General features: G+C 46.8%; 1 protein-coding gene across 6 annotated transcripts in view; it reads right to left on the bottom strand.

Moving 5' to 3' along the window:
* LOC122400846 (protein outspread) overlaps positions 1-23,625 on the bottom strand; it is a 211,008-nt gene that overhangs the window by 3,126 nt on the left and 184,257 nt on the right. For 3 of the 6 annotated variants that reach the window (XM_043402539.1, XM_043402540.1, XM_043402542.1), the window contains exons 4-15: positions 20,758-20,946; positions 15,835-15,907; positions 14,651-15,190; positions 9,882-10,054; positions 9,575-9,715; positions 9,341-9,502; positions 8,387-8,559; positions 7,116-8,071; positions 6,896-7,052; positions 4,004-6,835; positions 3,651-3,930; positions 1,528-1,936 (exon numbers count right to left, since the gene is read on the bottom strand). In XM_043402539.1, coding sequence (XP_043258474.1) covers positions 1,528-1,936; positions 3,651-3,930; positions 4,004-6,835; positions 6,896-7,052; positions 7,116-8,071; positions 8,387-8,559; positions 9,341-9,502; positions 9,575-9,715; positions 9,882-10,054; positions 14,651-15,190; positions 15,835-15,907; positions 20,758-20,946 — 6,085 coding nt within the window. The remainder of the gene's footprint in view (positions 1-1,527; positions 1,937-3,650; positions 3,931-4,003; positions 6,836-6,895; positions 7,053-7,115; positions 8,072-8,386; positions 8,560-9,340; positions 9,503-9,574; positions 9,716-9,881; positions 10,055-14,650; positions 15,191-15,834; positions 15,908-20,757; positions 20,947-23,625) is intronic. The other 3 variants (XM_043402543.1, XM_043402544.1, XM_043402541.1) reach the window with 2 other exon arrangements.

Here is a 23,625-nt window from a genome sequence, read left to right as displayed (position 1 = left end):
AACGTGGTCTGTGTGCTTTCAGAGCAAGCTAAGGTAATTCCGGTCATTTTGTGTTTACCACCCTCTGTCAACCCCAATTTGAGAAAAAGTGATATTTATTATCTAATGTGTATGAACAGTCCCAACCACAGTCTTAACCTTTAGTTCAAGTTTTGAGAACAGGAATTACCCCAATTTACTCTACGCAGCGATCGAAAACTTTGAAAAAGAGACTCTGGTTGTTACAGTCGGATCGAAGTTAGTAACTCCGCTGCCGTCGGAGGCTATCAATTATTTTCTAGATGATATGAGGAGTAAAACAAGGGACTCGATTTCCTTACGCATCTAAGATGTTCCCAACAGTTAAGATATACTCGCATCGTTCGATGCTGATGCTCGGAAGTGCGCAGAAACGTTGGGATATGTAATGTTGTGATATATTTACTGTATGTTGTAAAAATAGGTTCCCGGTAAAAACGGTTCAAAAAGTTCTATCAGAATAGCGTATTTAAAAATGTGACGAGTCCGTGACATGGTTTCTGTTGGATTTCTGCGCACCGCCATTTCCGTGACGCGTCGACAAGTGTTTCGTATAGCAAATCAGCTAACGCGTTGATTAGACGATTAAGGAGTACAGAATCACATTCGTCACAAGGCAGGGGTTACTTTTGCGTTACTTTTGCATACCGTTAATAGTACATGTATCCAGTTAGCAAGTAGCCGGGTTAGACAACCTTCGAGTAGTACAATTATGCATATTATACTTAACAAACAGCGACTATTAGCAGCCATATCGATCCTTGACGGTCGATACTCTCGCCTAGGAAACTCGAACCGAGCGATCCGCGTCACATACAAACAAATTATCGCGCAACGATACGCTTACATGTCAATTCCGAATACGCGCAGTCCATTTAGTAAACGATCCAGACTGCGGATTTTATGCGTTCGTATTAAAATTATCCATCCAACAAGTGTATTCTATTAAACTTTTAGAAACAATTACACTATAATTCGATACACATGTTCTTCAAGATTTTTTATTTTAGCCTATTAAAATACCCCTCGAACATTTATCGTTCGATACGTAAAACAAAATAAAAGAATAACAAACGCAGAAAATCCGCAGGCCAACGATCGATGTCTTCGTAAGCGGTTAATTTCTAGACGAAAGCACCCGGTTAGTCTTACGTGTCTCCCCTTTTCTATTCCTTAACGCATAATCAACAAATCACAAAATAAGCTATCCCGATGCTCGCGTTCCCGATCACGTTGTTAGAGATAAACAGAGATCGTTCCCGTTGGCATGCCAGACCGCGGACGAAAGAGTGGCTTCGTCGAAACGAACGTTCCTCTAGAGTAGCATCGACAATAAAAAAAAAAAAGGAAAAAAAAAGCAACGAATCGTTTGACATTCGATGCAACGTACCCGCGAACAAATGCAACAGATACTTGAAAGGTTTTAGAGAAGCAGAGTCGTTCGAAGGGGATCGAAAACGCAATCCACCACCTGCTTTCGCGCGTTTCCGGTTCATCTTTCTTCTGTACCTTGATACTGATGGGGCAATCCGCTCCTGGGTCTTAAGCTGTCCCAAAGTGGCGAGGCCAGACCGTTACGCTCCTGACTCTTTTGCCCTAAGCTCACCTCTTTCCTATCGTGCGATGGAACGCCCGAACTACTCCCCGGCCTAACCAAGTTGCTCGAATAAGGCAACGAGACCGACTTTATTCGTTCAACCTTGTACGAGAACGCGGCTGGCTTGTCCGCCGCGGTCATTTGCGACGTGGACACCGAGCTTTTCGGCCGTTCGACGGTTAATCTCTGCTCCTCGCCCCCAGGTCTGATCAGAGGGTACTCGTGACTACTTCTGACACGCTGCGGCGAGTACGCCGGTGAGCAGTTCAGCGACGAAGTTTTCGACGCCGCGCCGAACGTGTCACGAAAGGCGTCCCCATGCTGTTAGTGAAATATCGAAAATAATATGCGTCAGTGCGGCCGATTTGGGCTGTTAACGGTCGTTAAATCGCTGCTGGGTGGGTCAATGGTGGACAATTACTATGGTATTCGCGAGGATCGAGCACCCTACCGATCCGGGTTTGAATACTTCTATTTGCAATTCTGGACGATTACTTGTTAATTGTGACTTGGACGAAGGTGGGGAGAGGAATCAGTGTTTACAGGATCAGATCTGAATCAAACTTGAACCATCATGGCAGTCGACGTGTTAACCCCTTGACGTATGATTTAATCATTTTTCAAACGTATACCATTTCACGAGAAGGAATGGATTTGTTTTACGAATACCGCGTGAATGGAAAAATGTGTTGATTTTAACCCCAACCCATACTATAACGAGCCTGACTCGTGATGAAGATTTTGGCCTAAACATGAATATATTTTACTTCAAATCAGTACGCCACAAGAGTTGGTCACGATTCTTATAATCTCTGTTACAAAGTAGTTTAGCATAAGTCTGATTTGTTAACCGCGCGTTGACGCCTACCATTTGGGTCCGGATTTTGTCGAGCTAAATGACACGGAAAGGGGTTAATATATAAGACTTGATGATGAGTGCGTAGTCTCATGATTGGCTATAAATTGTATGCAACGGCTTCAAAAGTAATTTTTCCTTCGATCAACAGAAATGTCAAACATGGAAAGATGAACGTATCTTATGTAAAGAATAGTGGAATTTGAGGGGTTAATTTTAACCTTGTAAAGCGAGTTTGAACAATAAAAAATATTACTTATTACGTACCTGGGTGTGCCTTAATTTTTCGAAATTCTGGGAATCCCTTGTTAGGGATCCTCGAACCAATTTCTGTTCCTGACAAATGCTAATGTTAGCGAATCCTTATTTTCTTCTTGACGTTCACGAATATAGACAAGGGAATGGAAGGTTTATTGATGTAATTTTTAAGGTATATAATTATTAATAATGCTGCACAAGAAGCCACACTGGAACACCTCGTTCAAAACCAGATTCGATTTTTGATATTTGGTACTTGAGGAAGACATAAAGGACGTATCGTAATCAGGGAAGTTATACGTCAGCAAAATAGACTTTCTTCTTACCCGTACGTGTACCCAAACTCCAGAGCGGTAGTGTAGGTACAGTAAAACCTCCATGGCCACTGATATCGTCGAGTAATTGCAAATGGCTACTATTACGGGTTATTGTATTAAACCTCGACTGATAGGACGATATATATTTTACCTGATCAAAGTGATTGTGCTGTACATCTGTGCAACAACTAGCGATGGGACGAGTTCAACAACAATTTTCGAACACTGTATTAACTATACTTGTCACCACGATTGGGCACTATCAGTCCCATCAGTAGCTATTGCAAAAAGTGCGTGTCCGATCAGTAGAGGATCAAAAACGTATGAAGCTTGCGAACACAAAAGCTTTGCTGTACCTAAGTGCGTCTCTAGCTGATGTTATCGTTTATTTACAATTGCGTCAGTCGGGTACCGCGTTCTAAAAGCGTAAAGATTCACTTTAAACGGGCAAACGGTAACGACCAGGTCCTCGACGCTGGCGAAAAGCTCGTAAGGGGAACACCATGATATACGTAATTGCGGGCGAGAGTTAATCAATTTAGTAATGTACATTTTGTTAACCACGAATCTACATTGCGACCGGATCTCGGGTTTCTATCGTTACCTTCAGCTGTTGGAGTCTGTGGATCTCCTCTCTGGGCTCGGGTATCTCATTGGCCCTCAGCAGCTGCATCGCATCCATGGAGGTGTCGTTGGTCTCCAACACCAAATGTGCCCTGAGCTGTTTGTTGCGGGCGTCCAGTTGCATGATGTGCTGTTGCGCTTGAGCGAGCTGCTTGGTCAAGGAGCCCACTTTCTCCTCCATGGCCGCGGTCTCCACGCACTTGGAGGAATACTTGGCGGACAACGATAGAATTTCCTGCTTGATCTCTTCCATTTCCTCCCTGCGAATCGTTACACGTGTTCTTTAATATATCGTCGATTTACCGAGAGCAAACGAAACGGAGAATCGCTTACTCGTGCTCCTTGTGAAGCACACCGATGTCCTCGCGAGCCTGCATCTGCTTGAGGAACTCCTGCTTGAACTTGGCGATTTCCTTCTGCACCTCATGCTCGTGGGCCTTCCTCATGGCGTCCAGGGCCGCCAGAGTGGCCTGGGTCTCCTCCGAGAGCGCCTGTTCCTTCTCCACCCTGAGGTTCTCCAGCTCCTGTCGGTGTTTCTCCTCCATCTCAGAGATGGTGCGTCTGTGGGAGTTCTCCATCGCCAGCAACCCTTTCTCGCACAAAGCTCTCAGCTGCTTGATCTCCTCCTTATACCTCTTTCGCGTCTCCGCGTCGGTGTCCAGCTCTGCGCTCATCGATCTCTGATAAGCAGCTCTCAGCTCGTTCACGTGAGCCGAGTGTTCGGAGTCCATCGCGTTCAGTCTGTGCTCCAGCTTCCTGGCCTTCTCCCTCAGACTCGCCGCCTCTTGTTCGTACTGAGATGTCAACGACTGCCTCTGACTGTCCAGTTCGCCTTTCACGTCCATCATGTCCCTCTCCTGGTTGCGCTTGAGCGTCTCCAGCTCGTCGTTGTGCTCGGCGGTTATCCTCTGGATGGTTTCCTGCAGCTGGTCGCACTGCTTGCAGGACAGGCTGTTCATGTAGTCGCCCAGCTTCTTGATCTGCTCGCGTAGCTGAGAGCATTTCTCGCAGACGGTCGACCAGTCGGTCGCGGAAGTCGCCGACTTGGACCAGACGACGCCCTCGACGGCGTCCTTCTCCCTCAAACGTTTCCCCAGCTCGGTGAGGTCCTCCTCCAGACAGAGTAGACTCTGGCTGACGCTCTTCAGTTGCTCCTTCGAGCCCTGCTTTCCGGATATCCTCTCCTCGCACTCCTTGCCGAACTGCTGGTAAAGGTAACTGTACTCCGCGTCGAGGATCGGATCGCTTTGGAACTCGTGCTCATCCCCCAACAGGCACGATAGAAGGTCGTCATTTCGGATAAGACTAGATACGAACGTCTCACCAGGGAAGGCAGCCAACTGTCTGTTGTTCTCCTGAAGAAGGCCGATCCTGGCATCGATTAAAGCTTTGTGCGCGACCACGTCCGCGTAATCCGTCAGAAGCTGCCTGGACTCGTACTTGGCCTCTATCGACGTTTTGTTCTTCTTCATCAGACGAAGGCACTCCTCGTACGCGTCGGACAGCTCGCGGGTGGAGAGCTCCATCTCCTGACGCAGCCTCGTCTGCGTTCCGTCGATCCAGGACTCCAGCGTCACGCTTTCCGTGCCCTCGAAATTGAGGCAAGCGTCGGTGATACTCGTGACGTTCTGCTCGTACATCTGACCGCAACGCATGATGACGTGAGACACCTCGGCCTGCACGAGCTCCTTGCTGACTGTCTCCTGGGCCAACGCCCACGCCTCGCGGATGTGTCGATCCTCCAGCAGCTTTTTGCTCGAGCCTTGCACCTGCTTCCCGAGGTCCTCCTGGTCGGACATGCTAAGCGTCTCCGCGGCCAGTGCCTCCGCGAGCTGCCTGAGCTTCGTCTCCTTGTATCGTCGCATCACCTCGTTCACCTCCCGCTGCTTCTGCAGCAGAAAATTCAGGCTCTCGGCCCGCGCGGCGGCCACCTCCTTCGTCGTCGTCTCCGTCGCCGGTATACCGCCTACCAGCACTAACTTATTCGCTAACACTTTAGTAAGATACTGAATGTAACTCGTGTTTTGGTACGTTTTGGGCTTGGTTCCGTGAATCTTACGCATTAGGCTTGAGGCAAGCTGACTAGTTTCGACCAATTCACTCAGAACGGCGCTCCTGTCGAACGACCGGCCGATCGCGCACTTGATCTGCCTCAGAACGACGAACTCGAACGCCACCCTCTCGGCGATCAGCTTCGTCTTCTCCCTATCGTCCAACTGATTGTTCTGCGCTAGGGTCTGCCGTCTCGCCGCGAGCTCGCTCAGCTTATCCTTAAGTATAGTTTCTAGTCTAGATACCACTACTCCTACTGACTCGGTCGCTTGAGCGCTAGCTTGGCTTTTCTTACATTCTAAACACGAGTCCAGGATGTCGTTCACCTCGCGCAAACACTTCTCCGCCTTGTCCTCCGCCTGGGTGGACCCCAGACACTTCTCCAGCCTCCTCTTTGACTTCGAGACCACTCTCTCCAGTTTCCTCAACCTGGCGATGATCTCCAGCGACACCTCGCTGGTGGAGGACACGCTGACCTCGCTGCACTCGCTGGAGTCCTTCTCCGCGTCGCTGGCCATGTTCTCGGTAACGTTCGCGACCTTAGTCTCCAGCGTGCTCAGTCTGATCAGCACCTTCATCGGCTCGGAGCTCGTCGCGCTGTCCAGCGACTTCCTACGCAGTCTGGCGCGGTCCAGATTCTTGCTCTCCCTCCTCTTCTCTTTCTTTGGATTGGGACTTGATTCCTTCGAACCGATGCCGGACGAGACCACCGCGGTGATGCTCTTGCCGCGTTCTATCGCGCAGATCTTGTTCTCCAGGTCCAGCAACTTGTCCTCCATCTCCTGGGAGATCTGGAAGGACTCGCGACCTTTCAGCGACAGCGATCGCCTCTTGTCTCTGGTCTCCGCCTTCGTCAGCTTCTGCTTCAGCGTCTTGACCTGCTTCTCGCTGGTCGCCAACTTGTTCGTCAGGTCTTGGATCCTCGCCGCCATCAGCTGGACCTGGGCCTGGTTGGTCTCGTTCACGTTAACCGCGTCTTGCTTGTGCGCGAACATCTCCAGCTCCAGCGCGTCCTGCATCGCGTGAGCCTCGCGAAGCTCCTTCCGCATTGCGCGGATCTCTAGGATTGCCTTCTCGAACCGACTTCGTAGCTCGTCGTACTCCTCCATGATTCTGCGAACGAAGATCGCGAATTTAATAACATACGGAACTTAATACTTATTATAAGCGTACCTTTCTTTATCGAGAGAAGTCAAGTCCAGGTCTAGTTCGATGTTCGTCAAGTCGCTGAGCGAGTCAAAGCTCCTCCCACGCTCCCTCGAGGCGGACAGTCCACCCTTCTCTTCCAGATCTCTAACCTTCCCGTACAAACGCTCGTTTTCTTCGATTCCTGGATCCGACAAAACCCGATAATAGCATCTGTAATATATCTAACCTAGTTTTTTGAACTCACCTTGCGATAGTCTGTCGCTCAAGGAAGCTATCTCCGTCTGCAGGTGTTCGACGGTCCTGTGACTCGAGGCGAGCTCCTTGGTCAGCATCTCGCACCTCTCGCTGGTCTCCCTGAGGATCGCCTCCATCTCCAAGAGCTTGCACTCGAGCATTTCCTTGTCCCTCGCGTACATCTTCTTCATCTTCTCCAGATCGTCCAGGTCCTTGTCTCTCTGTTGCTCCGTCCTCTGGATGGTGCCTAGCAGCTCTTCCACCTGCTTCTCTCTGATGGAAGCCTCGGCCTTCTGCTGCCTCAGTCTGGACAGCTCCTTCTCGGCGTTCGCGACGTCCGCCCGCGCTGCGTTCAACTGTGACTTCAAGCTCTCGATCTCGTTCTCCTGACGCTCGATAATGACTAGTAGCGTACTCGGATGGGACTGATTCTGGTCCAGCTGGTCGCGCAACAGGGACACCTGGTTCTCCAACAGTTCGACGATCAACGGGCTGTCGTTGGCGCTCGACAGACAGCTGTTGCTCTGCAGATGACCGTTGGACTGCTCCTCGTCCTCGCCTAGCTCACAGCAGGCCATCATGAGATCCTCGGACCTCACGCTGTCCAGGGTGCTCCTTCTCGAGCTGGGCGGCGAGCTGCGACTTCTCTTGTACACCCTGGACCTGGAACTCGACCTCGAGCGCGCCTTCACCCTCGACAACGCGGTTCTGGTCAACGGTGGCGACGGTGGTAGCTCGGACCACTCGTGGGTGGCCGAGTCGGACCAGCTGGAACCTTTCAGCGCGCTGGACCAGTCGCCGTTCCTCACCAACGGTGGCGAGACTGGGACTTCCGACCAATCGCCAGACTCCCGTCTTCCACCCTCCGACGCTGTTCTGTACTCCTCGTCGGAGGAGAACAGGACCGATCGCGGAGTCACGGACGTCGAGGGTACCACGGAATCCCTCTCGCGATCTGTGATCGACCTGGGGAGCAGAGATGGACTTGGAGTCGAAGCAAACGTAGGTACTGAAATCTAATATAGGTGTCGTAGGATATTATTATATAATAAGTGTGTAAATAAGAACGAATGATCGGTTGAATGTTGTTTGGGCTTCGGTGAGTTGAGCAAGCTAATGAAATGAGAGACGTTTTGGCAGAGTTAGAGAGAGTCGAAAAGTCGTTAGAGTTGAGAATATTAAGAGTCGTTTGAAAGAGTCGTGAGTTGAGAGTTTTTAAAGTCGAAAAGTTGTTTTCCTGCAAATCCTACAGTATTAAAGTCTAGTTTGCGATGGTCTTACGCGGTAGGCGACTGTGGGGTGTTGTCCTGCTGTGTGTCCTGGCAGACGGCGAGGGCGTCGGCGTTGCTGTCGGGATCGGGAAGATTGGCGGCCCTCCTGATGGCGGACATCCAACAGGCCCTGATGCCAGCGGTGACCGCGGACAGTACGGTGGATCCCCGGTCGTCCCAGGCCTGGGAGAGAAGTAAGAGAATTAACCGTCGAGAATGTAACAAGACGGAAACGCCATTGTCTATCTAGGCCGATCAGCGGGACAGTCGGACGACAGGAATCGGTGACACGAATAGGAGAAGAGCCGCGAACGTCCGACTTGTTCTACCGTGAAATTGAGTTACCGACTTTTTCCAGCCACTCCTAAGCACGGAAGTTAATTCCGGCGATCCAATTGAACCGCGAGCCCGCTGGCTGATTCACGGTAGAGGTAACTATAGCTCTCGCGGACAGTTACAACGCTGCCTACTCCGGATCCTTGTTAACTCTTTGCTCGGTTGACCATCTAGAAAATCTACGCTCCAGTCCGATGACCGCTTCCATCGCTTTGGTTATTCTTCTGGTTAAATTTTTCTATTCGAAAGGGTTTTTATCGAGAATATGTCTTGCAAAGAAGTTCCATAACCAAAGATTTAATGGTTTAGGTGACTTGTATAACAGCGTATAATTACATGTTAGTTTCTGTAAGATTAGGTTCTTGCAGGTTTTAGTTAACACATCGGTAGAAGAAATTCCAAATGTACGAATAATTAACAATCCTTTCCCGGAGCCAACCGACGCGGCCCGCTGATTAATCCTTCCGCCGAGATTCGCGGACAATGTAGACCGAGACTAGTTTGCATCGCACGTGTTTTCATTGCGCGAGAGAACAGCTCCTCCCGTAAGGCCTAACTGGATTTCCGTCCGCGTGGAATGTTAATTACTGTAAATCACCGGCCAAGCGAATTCTCCAGTCACACTCACCACAGTCTGGAATCCATAATTTCTTGCGACTTGAAGGGGCGTGACGGCAGTAACGGTATTCAGATCTATGACGCCGTCCATGATACCCTTATCTTCCGCGCAGGGATCTCTGTAGTACATGAGGCCGCAGCCTCTTAGTACGAACCAGTGCTTGTTCCATTCCTGAGCAACGTTCGATTCGTTAATCGGACCGGTCGTGAGAACGGGAAACGAAAAATGGCAGCCTGAACGAACCTTGTTGAGACCCTGCTTCATCAGCCAGCCCTTCTTGATGTTCAGCAAATCCTCCGCGGGCAGATCGACCCTCAACTCGGAAGTGGGGGAGTACCGGATGCCGGAAATGTCCAGCCCGCATCCGTCGGGGTCTCCTCTGATCTGTACGGAATTATTATTGTTAATATCGAACGCGAAATCTGTGCGTTTGCGATTCCTTAGAAGATCCAAGAGAATTTAAACAAAATTAAATAGTGTAGATTTGAAAAATTATATGGAATTAAATCGTAAGTCCAAGGGTTTAATATTAATATTCGTAAATGCTCACGAGCTTGTCCTGATACGCGGCGTTTACAGCGTCGACGACGTCTCTGGTGGGTTCGGAGGTCCTTGGTTTGATCCTTCGAGCACGAGGCTGGGTCAAGGAGGCCGCGATGTCCCGCAGCTTGCCCTCCCTCTCCCTCTCGTGCTCCAGCAGGATTCTTCGACAGGCGTCGTCGTCTGAAGCAACAGGGATTTTATTGTCACCGAGCCACGGTGAAGCTTGAAAAGAAGTCTATCGTTCCGTTAACCTTGACAAAACAAAGACCAGCGTCGAAGAAAGCGTCGTTTCATAATTCTCGTGTTCTCCGCGCGCGGTAATTATCTCAAACGGTATATTTATAGATACTTTGCGCGGTAAAAATGCCTGACCGTCGAAGGTGCACCGCGCCGCGGCGATTTCATAGAAACGACTGTTAAACATGCACGATGGAGGGCGTTCCCCGAAGAAAAACACCGAGATTGCCGCGAACACGGAAGACGTAGCACCGTAATGGCGTAGCGCATTATAATTGCGACGGCGAGAAAGTCGCCGCGGAATAACAGCAACCAAGTGCAACATCGACACGCGCGCCTGACGATGGCACGCTAGTTGTTATCAAACATTCGTCTCGCTGCGTCGCCGGCTTAACCAATTAACTTCTTTTCCATCCGAGTGGAACCTACGCCCGGCGCGGCGATCCCAGCACGCCCCGGCGACCACTCCGTTAATTGACTGCCGACTAATTAATAACCGGAGGGCCCCCGTTCGCCGTCGCGTCGGCGAGAGGCCTTATCTCCCTCGTTTATCCGCGTTTTTATCGATCCTCCATCGAAAATCTAACCGCCATTACTATGCTAATGACGATTTCCCGTAACACGTCGGGGAACGCCCGATCTTCGCCGTGATCGACAATGGACTTCCCGTTTCACGGATCGAGCTTGCGTCAAGGGGGGATTCTCGCGTAGCAAAAAAAATCAATTTTTTTTTGTTTCCTAAAATTTTAAAGTCGAATTCGAAAAAATAACAAAGAACAAGTGATCAACGATAAGTGAGTTTATAAAACGCAACACTTAGAATTGATGAAGATCGTGATAATCTAAACATATTATGGCATCGTTGTTTATCTTCGAAGACTGCTACAGTGTTCAGAACTCGTTGTTCTTTCATAAAATTTCAAACACTGGTTGCTTCTTCCCTTTCGTGCTGAATTAGCCCTTTGACTCGCTTTTATTTCCGGTTGACGTACAACTCGGACGAGTATCGGTGCTCGATAACTTTCTAACCCGTGGCCGGGGCAGCAGCCGTTCGTTTCGACTGCGAGAGGAATTCTCCCGGCGCTATTACACCTCCCTTTCCTACGTCGTTGCGTAATTGCGTGCGTACAATCTCCGAGAAAATCTGCCGGCACTACGGTGCGCCATGATCTCTGCTCTCCCGGTCTGATCCGTAGATTTCATTTAGATTGGCGTCCGACGAACGACCAGCAACGCGACGCTGGCCATCCACCCAACGATCCACCGCGATTTACGGCGAACGCTGATTGCCCAAAGATACCTCCCCGCTTCGTAAATAATTCAACCTTCTTCTTTCTCGCAGAATTATTCGGGCAAATGCCTCACAAGACTCTAGATGGCTTGCATTTTCACTAATAAATTTGCGTATTCTTATTAGACTACAGAAATATATTTGAGACAACACTCTACAAAGCACCTCTTTCATTAATTCTATTAACCCTTTGCACTCGGAGACTTTTCTTCGACCACCTGCTACTAACTCACACACTTTCTTACGAAATAGATAGTAAACATCCAAGTAAATTTTGTCCATTCTCCGCTTATGTATTTTGTCACTTTAAAACAATGATATCGTTGTGTTCTCTTAGAGGTGTGGCGTCGCCTCCCATGCTCGCCGCCAGAGGGGTCGCGCTCTCATAAGCGCTCGACCAACCCCTCGGTTGCTATCGGCGGCAGGGCCTGCTAGAAAGCCTTACTGATGAGTCCATTAGCAGGCCCAGACGAAACGCGCCCCCTCCTTTCCTTTTCTGCCTCCTACGAAAATTTCCCGAGTTTCTACCCGCAACGAAGCAGCGCCACAGAGGGTACATCCAAATTCTTTGCTGGACGTCCCTTCAGAGGGGGCAGCCCAGTGCAAGGGGTTAATATATCTAAAGGGCTCGTACTTTTCATAGTAAATAATCATAATAACGATGTAAAGTAAAGGTCCGGCAGTAAGTTGCTTTCAACCCTGAATGATATTCGCGAAAGGAAAGAATAAAAATTTTAGTTTGAACGGTGTCTAATTATTGTGTACAGCAGTACAGTGTCTTCTTTTCATCCATTATTTTATGCTCGCAAAAACGTAAACGCGTTTTCGGGTCAACCAGTGAATTATTAGCGCGTGTATCGATCAGATTTCTTTGCCAGCGAAAGGGAAACGAGTAACACTTCCTAGTACAATCATTTCGAAAATTATGTATCTCCGTTAGAGCAGGGAAACCGTAAAATTTCATTCGGAATCCAACGATAGGTGTATTAAATCAACCGAACAAGGGGAGAAAACGTTGGCGAGCTCGCCGGGGCGAATCATATCGCGATTAAAGGCTCGTAGCTCACTAGAAACGACAAGCTGACTTATCGCCGATTGGAAAGCACGTACGAGATACCCGGTGGTGGGAACGCCGCAGTAGAAAACCCCCTTTGGATTTAATTGGAATCCCCTATCGGAGTCGAACGAGCAGACGCTGGTAACGGCCGTTGATTAATTTCAGCCGCAACGAATCTCATGGTGGTAATGACAGAGACACTCTGCTTAGGAGTTACCGAGATTCAACCACAAGATGAACGTTTCCCCTGGCGATTAAATTATATCACTCTTATTCCCATCAACTGGTCGCCGTTTAGAGCGCTCGCCGAGGATTACAGAGTCGCGTAACCGTGGCTCTCGATGAATTCGTTTCTGTGGTTTAACGACTAGACTCACTCGTAACGAGCTTGCAACTTACTGGAAACGAGATTGCAATTCTAAAACACATTATTCCGGTTCTTCTTTAGAACGTTGTAAGAGGAAATTGTAGCACGACGGATATATCATATGTCAAACACAGTTGCAATACGGATCTCGCTGAATTAGTTTTCCAAGTGCGTGATGAGTTAATAACATCGAAGTAGACAAGATCGAAACGTTGCAACTATAACTGGGAGTTTTCGCGGTCGATTTGGGAACAAGGTTCGTCTCACTTCGTCTCAAGGTTCGGAACAAGCACCAGAGGATGAAAGGATCGTTGATTAAATGAGTGTTATTTGTATCCACTGGTTGCTTTTCCAAACGGTGGAGGAAGTTGCAACTCGGAGCGCCGTCAGAAGTTGAACACGTGTTCGGTAAAGGACTTGATTAATCGACTCCTAGGATCAAACAAGTTAACAACATCGACGGTAGATAGGGACGACACGAGCCGCCTGTGACGTATCGCGAATACAATTTGAAAATTTCATTAAGCAGTGAATATTTCCTAGGGTTATTAATCTTTCGAGCATTAAACGTCTCGTACGGATTATCTTTCGGAAGAAGAGCTTGTAACTCGTTAACAGGTTCGACGAATGGACGATTCCATAGGTCTGACGAGTCAATAACTTCCCAATTGGACGGGACGTAATTTTAATTGGTACCTGAATCAGTATGAAAACCAGCTGGATGTTCGCACGGATAGTTCCCCGGCTCCATTGGCGCGCTAACTGTTTTGTTTATACCGTCAATTGTCACGGGGAAATGGGTCAGGTACGATTTAACGCGGGGCCGCAAATCATCGTCGCCGCTGCAACGACCCAGTTTCCCCTACCAATTGAACGCGATACCATTGTTGCCGTAGAACCGAATCGTGTTACCAGATCTTGTTGCAAACTAATTTCTCTCGAATGGTAGCGCGATAAAATTTCTATTCGAACGTCCGGGCAATAAATCGTCGCTATTAAGTGAAACTTAAAATCGATTTAGAATGTATCTAAAATGTAGTACGTCGACCGATCTTCATGGGAACGCGGACTACGATTCACAATTATTACAAACCTCTTTGGTGAACGATGCGTTGGCCTACACGATTTTACGCTGCTAATAACTGTACGCTTCAATATTTATTAATTCGAACAGTAACTTGCTCTGATCTACTTCTAGAGAGAGGCTCGACGAACACTGAAATTTTATTAAAAACTATTTCACAATTATTCTAAATTCTCGATAGCGACAGACTAAAATCAAAACTTGTATCACGTGGAAATTTGAATCCTCCATGCCCCTATAGATCTGTGATTGTACTATGTCTAGTGATCTGTTCAAATTCTATACCAAAGTTTAACCAAAGTTTAACTAAAGTTTCAGTTGACTATTATAATAATATTATTTGTTTTGTTGTTTTATATTGATTTCTAATATTGTTAAATTATAAATAAAGCAGTATAGAAGGGATAAAATATTTTTTTAATGATTTAAAAATAATTTTAAGTGTCTAATTCTAGGAAACCTCCCCCCATTCTGAAATACTGTCTCTCGTATGACATTTAGTAAGAAAGAAGTCCTGCATTACTTATGCCAAAAAGCCACTAGTTTACAAAATATTTAATAATTTAGAAGCTTCAATATCTACGTTGAAGTATTAAAAAATATATGGTTTCATTTAAGAAAAATTACAGCAGACAATGCGTCTATTTTCTAAAAATTTTAATACGAGGAACTCCCCCCACAAATTTTTGATGGAAATTTAAATTCGGTAAATAAAAATCTTGACGATGCATTCTACTGACCCAGTTTCTCGCTGGGACAGGCAGGCCCAGTGTCGATGGTGGTCCGTTCGCCGTGCTGATTCATCCTGCGTCTGGCCTTGTCCTCGGCCCTCAGCTTGTCCCTGGTGGGTGGCGAGGCGCTGCTGGCCGGCTGATCCCTGTAGCTGGATCTGCCCTCGCTGGGTACGATCGGTGGTTTCTCCGTCAGAGAGGAGGACGTGGACATCGTGGTGGACGAGACGCTGGTCGAGGCCGTGGAGTGAACAGTGCTGACGACGCTCCCGTTCATGGAGGACGTCGAGGGGCTCAGGTAGCTGGTGCTACCGTTCTCCAGGGGCGTGCTGCTCCTCAGAGGCGACACGTTGCTGGTTTCTGCGTTCCCGTTGCTCATCGCGGGGCTGCTGGACGTCGTCACCACGCTGCTGGTCACCAGGGACGGCGACGACGAGAACACGGAAGGGCAAAGGTCGCTCGAGACGCTGGTCTCCGGGATCCACGCGCTGCTGCGTGGCTCCGAGCGACAGCTGTTGAAACGCGGTCGCGGAGGATTCGGGGTGTTGCCTGAAATCATTTATTTATCAATTTATCGGTCAGTCTTTATTAGTTTGAAATAAGTCTAATTCGTTTATAATTGTTAATTAGGTCTTGCGTCTAGATTTTTTCAGACGAGACACGGTAGAGGACGATGTTAGATACACTGTTAGAATCAATGAGATATGACGCATGAATGAACCAGTGTAGATCATTGTGACCTCGTTCCAGCAGTCGAGGGTTAATTGGCCAGCGGCATTCACTGAGAGTATTAGCCTACAAGAGGAATCTGTCAATGGCCTGAATAGCTCAATTGCCCGGCGATTCTTCGCCACGAATTCAATTTCGATCGAATTTACGGACTCAACGCGTCTTTCAACGAGCGGAACATCGCTGGATTCGGAGTTTCAAAATTTATTTCTCATTAACTGGACGTTGATAGAATTATTTATAGGGCGCCGGGCCCGCTGATAACCATTTTTTCCTTCTGGTAATCGATTCATCGAGCGTAGCAAGAGCGAACGTTCGCGCACAGAGTCATCGATTTAACTGTCACTCGACGAGACGTTACGTCATAAATCCATTCAAAGTGCAGCCTTTGGCCGGTCGTTCGAGAATTATCGCTCGCATAAGTGACAGGGACAGTAGACTTTAATGGCGCAAGAATTACTTACTTCTGATGGTCGGGGTGACCTGAAGAATGGTCGTCTGTCCGCCGGGGAACGTCGCGTTCCGCTTGTGTCGACCCTGGAACATTTCGAAAAAATATTCACTCTCGTTCGTTCGGTACAAACCGATTTACCTAACGTGTTATTAGGGCGTCCCACAAAATGTTACGCTTCCCGTTACGGTCCGAATTATTCTATTAAAAGAATCTTCCCTTTCGCAAAAAACGATCGACAGATTGAAGTGTCAGAGCGGATCCACGTTTCTAATTCGTCGTTTCGCGTGCACATCTAGATGGAAATTAAATTAAATTCCGAATAACTATAACAGAAGGTGGACAAACTTCTCGGCAAAATTAAAAAATTTCAAATCAATCTGGAAAAATTTTTTTTAGTTGCAGAGGTCGATTACAATCATTTTTTGTGGATAGACATACCCCCGAAATCCTACGCACTTTCGAGAAAAAAAATTCCTAATCGAATATACATATAATGCCTGACCCTGTCCGATTTCCCTGAAATGTTTAAAGCGTTATAACTCTTGAACGGATTGGATGATTTTAATGTTTCAAAAGACAAACAACGCGTATTTTAATGAAGAATATATAGAGATTCTAACAATATTCGAAAAGTTGTTCCTTAACCCCGTGAAGTGAGAAAACCCCCATCAAAGTGGCCATAACTCCTACAATAGCGAACGTATCTCGTTGAAATTTAAACAAAATTAAATCGTATACGTTTGAAAAATTATTCGGAATTAGATCGTGCGTCAAGGAGTTAACAAAGAGCAAAATTAACGTTTCGTTACGGGTCTGTACCTTAAAATATCGAAGAAGGCGAAAAATGGATTCCTGAAATAAATCCTGAGACGGAGGTCGCGGATTTCGATTAAAAATGGTGGTCGTTATCTTCTCGCGGGTTGCATCGACGACGTCGCGACTCGAGGACGGAATGCCGTAGAATTTCTACGTGGGCGACAGTACGCGGCCACGCATACGCGCGACCAGGTCGCGGTAGGCGGCCGTAATAATGCCAGATAAGAGTAACACTGATAATATTCCGCGAAGGTGCTCTTCCCGGCGTGCATAATTCATAAGACCGCGGGTCCGTGTAGCGGACGATGCCGAACAAACGCGAACACGAACGATTCAATCGACCGTAGCCAAGCCTGATAGCCATAAACGCTCGATCTTCTCGTCAGTGGAAGGTGATTTCGACGGAACTGCGGACGATAGCGCTTCTGCCCATAATAACGCTCGATCCGTCAACGAAAGTAGATCGTAATAGTTCCGGAATAAAATGTCCATCTAGAATGCGACTCGACTCGCTACGATCGCTCTGGAGAAGCAACGCCCAGAGAGTCCGAGAATTCTCGACGCGTGTAAAGGTAATGGGGTTGCAAAACGCTGTATATTTTAAGTAAATCCATTGGAGTATGCTAGTATACTAATATACGACTCGAGGATCGAATTTGCAAAAATAATATTTTTGACATTTTGTGTTGCAAGTACACATTTATTGTTTTCGTAAAAATCGAAGGAAGGTGTCCAATTTGGAGAGAAATGATCGATTCGAACGAGCATCGGTTCGTGGTACGACGAGGCGTATATCCAGCCTGTTCGACGCATTGTTCGAAGGATCGCCAGCCGCGTTCTGTCGATTCCGTTACGCAAGGAATGATCGATCGGTAAATGGAAACACCTCGTCGTCGCCGGTGGACCTGCCCGGTGCAAACGTACGATTACGTTACGAGGCCAAGGCGACGCGTACGTACGCCAACACGTAAATACGCGAGCACGAGAATGGAGAACGCGCAGGAAACGGGGGGAGCCTCCATTTCATTTTTCTTATTTTTTATTTTCATCGCAAACCTGCCCGTGGACGCGCGAAACAAAGTGGCGATCGTTGCATTCCCGCGACGAACAGACACCTGTCGCCCGTCCAATACTGTTCTAACGCGATTAATTAACTCGTTAATTACGAAACGATTCGACGTCTGGTTGAGAGACCGTTTACACGGCGTACAGTTTCTCTTCTCTTACAAACTTTCTTTCTATCGAGTACCATAGATAATTGATATTAGTTCTGTAAAATCTCTGAACGGAATATCAAGATTGCGGTGTACTTGTTATCTATTGATTTGAACTTGAAAAAAGGGTTAGATGAGGAACTACTGTATCTTGCACGTTTCTTAGCACCTAAATTTGGACGAAGCGTGGAGGAACGAGTACTCGACGGCGTTTAGATTCTCGTTGATATGCCTGACCCTAGATTACGGGTGAGCAAAGAGCGTGAGTGGTCCGTATAAGGACGGTACGAGGTTTACAAACGTCGAGTTCGCCAGGCAGGGTTAATTCCCGCGAGTCGCGGTGGAAAGGCGAGCAAAGAAGAAACGGGCTCGGCAAAAGTGCGATAATGCTCGATCATTAGCGCGAGCTGTCGCGGCGTCACGCTCGTTACCGCTCGAAATAATGCGAGTTGCGGCCGTGCAGAACCGCGTCCACCGATCGGCGCTTTTCTGCGATTCACCCGGTCGTTCCGCGCGCCTCAAAGGGCTCCTTTCCCCGCCTGGTTCTTCTGATCGTTTCTTTTTTCGCCACACGGTGGCTGGAATAGAGCCGATTATGCGGGCGACGCGGGGACCAAGAGAAACAGGGACAATGAACGCTCCAGCGACTCGTACCGCGTTCGTTAATCCCCCTGGGACGATTCAATTCGATTTCAGAGCGATTCACTCGATCTGACAGGCATTCAGCCTCACGAGGATTAGCTTTGTACCGGGGCGTTTGTATTTCAATTAATTTTAATTGAACCACTAGCCTACTAGGCGCGGACGACCTCTAGCTCGATCTCTCGTCTACAAGATCCCTTCGATTTTACAAATTTTGAAATCCATATTAAACCTAACTGCTTTCTACTTCACTTTGGTGGGCTTTTCCCTCTTTTGGGGGTCATTTGAATCTGCAGGACCTTCAAATGTACAGAAGAGTCTTGTTTCAAATTCGTTCAGCTATAGAGTCCATAATTATATACCGATTTATTTTACTATCACTGTAGATGCTAATTCCATAACGTATATTCTTGAATAAAGCGTATTAAGGGGCCATTCTACTTTGTAGGCACGAAAAATACATGTTACTTTGTGATTTTTTTGTGGGCTATTAAAAAGTGATTAATTCCGAGTTTTGTGGATACATTTATTATATATATTTATATATATATATTATATATATAACTATATTTACGAATTTTTACAATGCATAATATCTATGGATTACGCTGTTTTTGTTGATCAACGAACAACAGTTTTTACGAACGGCGTCCGACTGCGTATGTGATATCTTGCGAACAAGTTGTCCGAAATCCAAAAACCAACGATATTCTTAATATAGATGAGTGTGGTTCTAGCATGAACTAGGATCTTTTCAAAAGAACAAAAAATAGCAAAATGGCAGCTATTTTACGAAAAAATACTAAATATTTTCATATATTCGGTTGCTTTTTTGTTAAAAAATGAAAAAGTATTGCATATTTCGCAATTATCCTAGTTCATGCCATAGAGAGTTCTAAAGATACTGTATAAATTTGATGTTGATATTTTGAATAGTTTTCATGTTATCGTCTATGCAGTGCCGAAAAATGTACTTTCGAGAAAAACAGCTTTAAAATTTCCCGGTCAGTTGTTATACCTGCGCGTGGTACATTTCAGCAGGCTATAACTTCGTTAGTTTTCCGCATTTCAATTTAATATTTCATAGATATATTTTCGAGACTACATACTAAAAGAAAACGCAAAAAAAGTTCGATTTTTTAAATCCCACAAAGTAGAAAGGCCCCTTAAGGAAATAAAGTGTTGTTTATTGCCATTAACGATATTGGGAGAAATCAGGAACGATCGTATTTCTGTTTTGGGTAGCTTCCATTCGAATAATTCGTATCGAAATATTTGAAACGCGCGTTCCAGGGAATTAACGACAACGTTGGAACAATGAGAATCGATCGTATCGCTGGATACGCCGAGGTGTTCGTCGCGATCGATCCGGGAATCGTGTATCCTGTCGTCGAGGCGCTGTCATTCGCCGCATTACTCGACGTATTGCGTAAGAAATGATCGATCGAAGAATAGAAAAGCGCTTCTTCTGCGCGTGAGAAACGATCGACGAGGTTCGACGACCTAGCACCTCGTTTCACCCAATTCTCGCCAAAGGAAATACACTTTCCTCTCTTTGTCTCTTCTCTTGTAAGAGAAAATTAGGATGTATTGCTTGAGAATGACTACAATCCATGTCGTTGAGTCTCGAGTACCCGCACGGACGATTACGCGTACCCGATCGATGTTCCCGGGCCTCGTTAGATCTATTTCTGGTATTAACTGGTATTAACGCGTAACGAGAGCGACGCAGAAGGACACAGCAATGATTACTCGAACACAGTAATCAACGAATAATAGCGGCAATCAATATTTCCTTTTCTCAAACTGGATCTACGACCGTGTAATTCGAGAAAAATGACACTCCGCGCCGCGAATTTAAATCGCTGGACGCGCAACGAGGAGAAAAAGGTATGGACGTCCGGTTTCACGCGATTCGAGCATTAATTTTCGCCCACTTTGTTGCACGCTATTAGAAACTCGTTAACAGATCAAACGTGAAAGAACATTCTCGACACAAGATTGCATTTTAGAATTTATTCGACATCAGAATGGACTTTTCAAAAAAATTAACAAAATATTTCTGCACCCTTTTTCCGATATTCCACTTCGTATTTCTATCGACCATTCAAACTACGAACGAGTAAATATTATTTCTTGCCCCGTGATTAAAAGAATTCTATTTACGATCTCGAAGAAAATGAAATCTCGAGAAAGGAAGCTCGTAACGGGGCGTAAATTCGAATGCCCCGCGAGAAATGGCGGAGGCTCGAAGTGCGTACCTTGTTCCTCGAGTAGACCTGAAGCACGTCGGCCCACCATCTTGTCTCCTCGCGGCACGTGCCCTTCACGAAGGTTACGCCCTCGGGCGAGGTCACAGCGAGGCTGTAAGGATGCCCGGTGACGTCCTCCGCGGCGGCGACCTCCAGGACGCGGGTCATATCGATCCTCGCTTGTGGCACCGTCTCAGGCTGCAACAAAAAGGCCGCACCGACGGTTAATCACGGGTCTAGACCAGAGATGATTTAATAATCCGCGCGTAGATGGCTACTTAATTGAGTAATCGCGCACGGTAGCCGTGCAATTTTACTTAATAATATAATAATTCGATAGCGATCGATAGCGCGATGTAATGGTCGGACGATCGGGAGCCTTCGTCGCGCGAACGACGTCAGCGCGGGACAACGGGCCCGTTTCCCGACGAACGCGGACCTACAAACACAGAAAAGCAACCGGGTCGATCGGGATCACACGATTAATTCCATCTCGAACAGTTTCGAATAGAAGACGCCCAACGAGATACTTTCAAACTCATTTTAGGCACTGTAAAATGCAGGTGTTGAACTGTCCTACCAATCGCAATTTTTATTAAAGCGAGATGTAAATTCACTTCCGCGAATTCCGCGACGATTTAATAGGACGGAAGGATTGTGAGTAACCTTATTAAACACAATCTAATTTTATTTATATAATAACAAGTAACTTAACACTATGTACAGAATAATCAGTTAAAGATATTTTTGGGTTTATGAAAGTGATGTTGCAACAAATCTGTTTTTGAAGAAGACTGCGTGCGCAGAGTCTGTCGGTGGTATTTAAGACGAAAACTCCCGTTGGAAGGGGAGTCAACATTTGGGGGTGTCTTCTAACGGAGGATCCGCCTCCGTACTTGGAGGTACTTATTTTGAATTTTTTGTAACGGATTGAACCTGGACTGGCCTCGATGTCGTAGGTTCGCTAGATTTGTAAATCATGCTTGCAAAACCGTAAGAATCGTAAAGGAGAAAGTTTCTGTGACTTCCAAAAAATAATATTTTAAAAGGGACTGCTGCGACATCGGCTGACGTACGAGATTATTGCTGGTACGTGCTTCTAAAGATTTCAGAATTTTTGCGGAACAATGGGAACTTTCCGAAGCTGTGAAGGGTCGGAACTGGACAGGTATCGCTACAATCGATGGGTTTGAGGTAGCCTAACAACGAGTTTTTCCTTGCCTCGCAATTGAAAATAACCAAAACAGACACAGGAACGTTGGTCTTGTCTCCGTTGTTTTAATTGCACAACAAGGAAACATAAACTTGAATATACGTCTTCCCTCGAAGCACCGCTTCATTTGGATGACTGTACCTTCTTCGGTTCTCTTCGAAAACTACGACATATGCTATGAATTTTTTTTACTACAACATCGGTGGAAAAAAGAGCGTCAGGAAACGGTAGACGTAACAGAACGGGCTTTTTATCGACCATTTTCGATGGCTTTCACGAGCCCCGTAGAACTGGCTAAGCCGCGGACAGCCGTAATTTCGCGTTTATTTGTTCGACGTCGGTTTTATTACGGCCGCGTATAATTTAGTGCGACCGTAACGCGCGCGACAGTAAAAACCGCGGCAGGTCGCGGGACAAGTTGGCGCGACGCGTCGAATAAAGTCTTCCGGTGTTACTTTGTCGCCGATTTCGGTGCGTGACCGTCGCGACGCCCCGTCCGGAAACGCGTCGTTCCCAGGGCGGATAAGTGGACGGCCGCTGTTACGACCGCGACTATTCGACACTCGTAAACGCGGTGCTTCCACGGGGAATCGCGCCTTATTACTATGTCGACGAATAGTTCTCGCCTCGTAAAACGAAATCGAGCCAAAGATCGCCGACGCGATCGCGGAGAGGTTCGAGAAAAATAGACAAGCGTTATTCCTGTAAAAATTTTTTTTTATAACCGAAAGTAAATGGCTCGAGAACGTCTGAACACACCTTCGATTAATTATTCTCCATTCGTTTTATTATACTTGCCATTTTAGCTTTGTAGTAGGTACTCGGACGACTAGAATCGAGTTAAGAAAATAGCAAACAGGAGACAAGCGTAAAGTTGAAGATCATCCGGCTGATCTATTATTCTGATGAAACGTTCGATATAGAAATCTGTTATTTTATTGGCGCATAAACATATGTATCTCTCGATCTACCCAGATTATTTCGCAGATTCGGAGGCCACGGATCGCTGATGACGTCGGGGACGAGTCTTTATTTCGCGTTTTACGCCTTTATTGGGCCATAAAAAATTGCAATTATGTATATAGCGGTGGTAAAATCGAGACATCGAGTCTGCTCGCGTCGGTTTTAAGATTTCTTCTCGAAGCATATTATAAATAATTTGTAGTAAATGTTACCTGAGTATCGTGTGCTTCTAAAAATGTTGCACAATTACGTTTCTTCGAGATCTCTTATGACTATAACATATCGCCTCGACTTCGGAGGCTTCGATACCGATTACAAACGAGGGGAAAATTTCATCTTCGATCGAGGAATTACCGCGATAAACAAACGATTCGAGGTATTTCGATTACCGGGCCGCCGGGTTACCGGTTACTGTCGCCTTGGGTAAAAAAATAGGCCCTCCATATTGGTCGTAGAAAGTCGTTAGAGGAAAGAAAGATCCGTGAAAATGGCGGTCGACCGCGATTCGCGACCGGGGATCGTGCAAACGAAGTCGCCCACGGCGACGAGGACGATCGTTAAAGGTAACCGGGGTGGAAGGGAAGGACGAGGGTGACGGGAAAAATGCCTCGTGCTGAAACGGTAGTCGTGACTGCTACAAAGTATCGTCCCGGACGGCAATTAACCTTTCGAACGCGATTGACGCGACGAGTAATATATCG

This window comes from Colletes gigas, unplaced genomic scaffold (assembly GCF_013123115.1).
Source record: "Colletes gigas isolate AHSC1104 unplaced genomic scaffold, ASM1312311v1 Colletes_gigas_Sc00020, whole genome shotgun sequence".
Taxonomy (NCBI): domain Eukaryota; kingdom Metazoa; phylum Arthropoda; class Insecta; order Hymenoptera; family Colletidae; genus Colletes; species Colletes gigas.
This window is presented reverse-complemented; position numbering and strand designations above follow the sequence as displayed.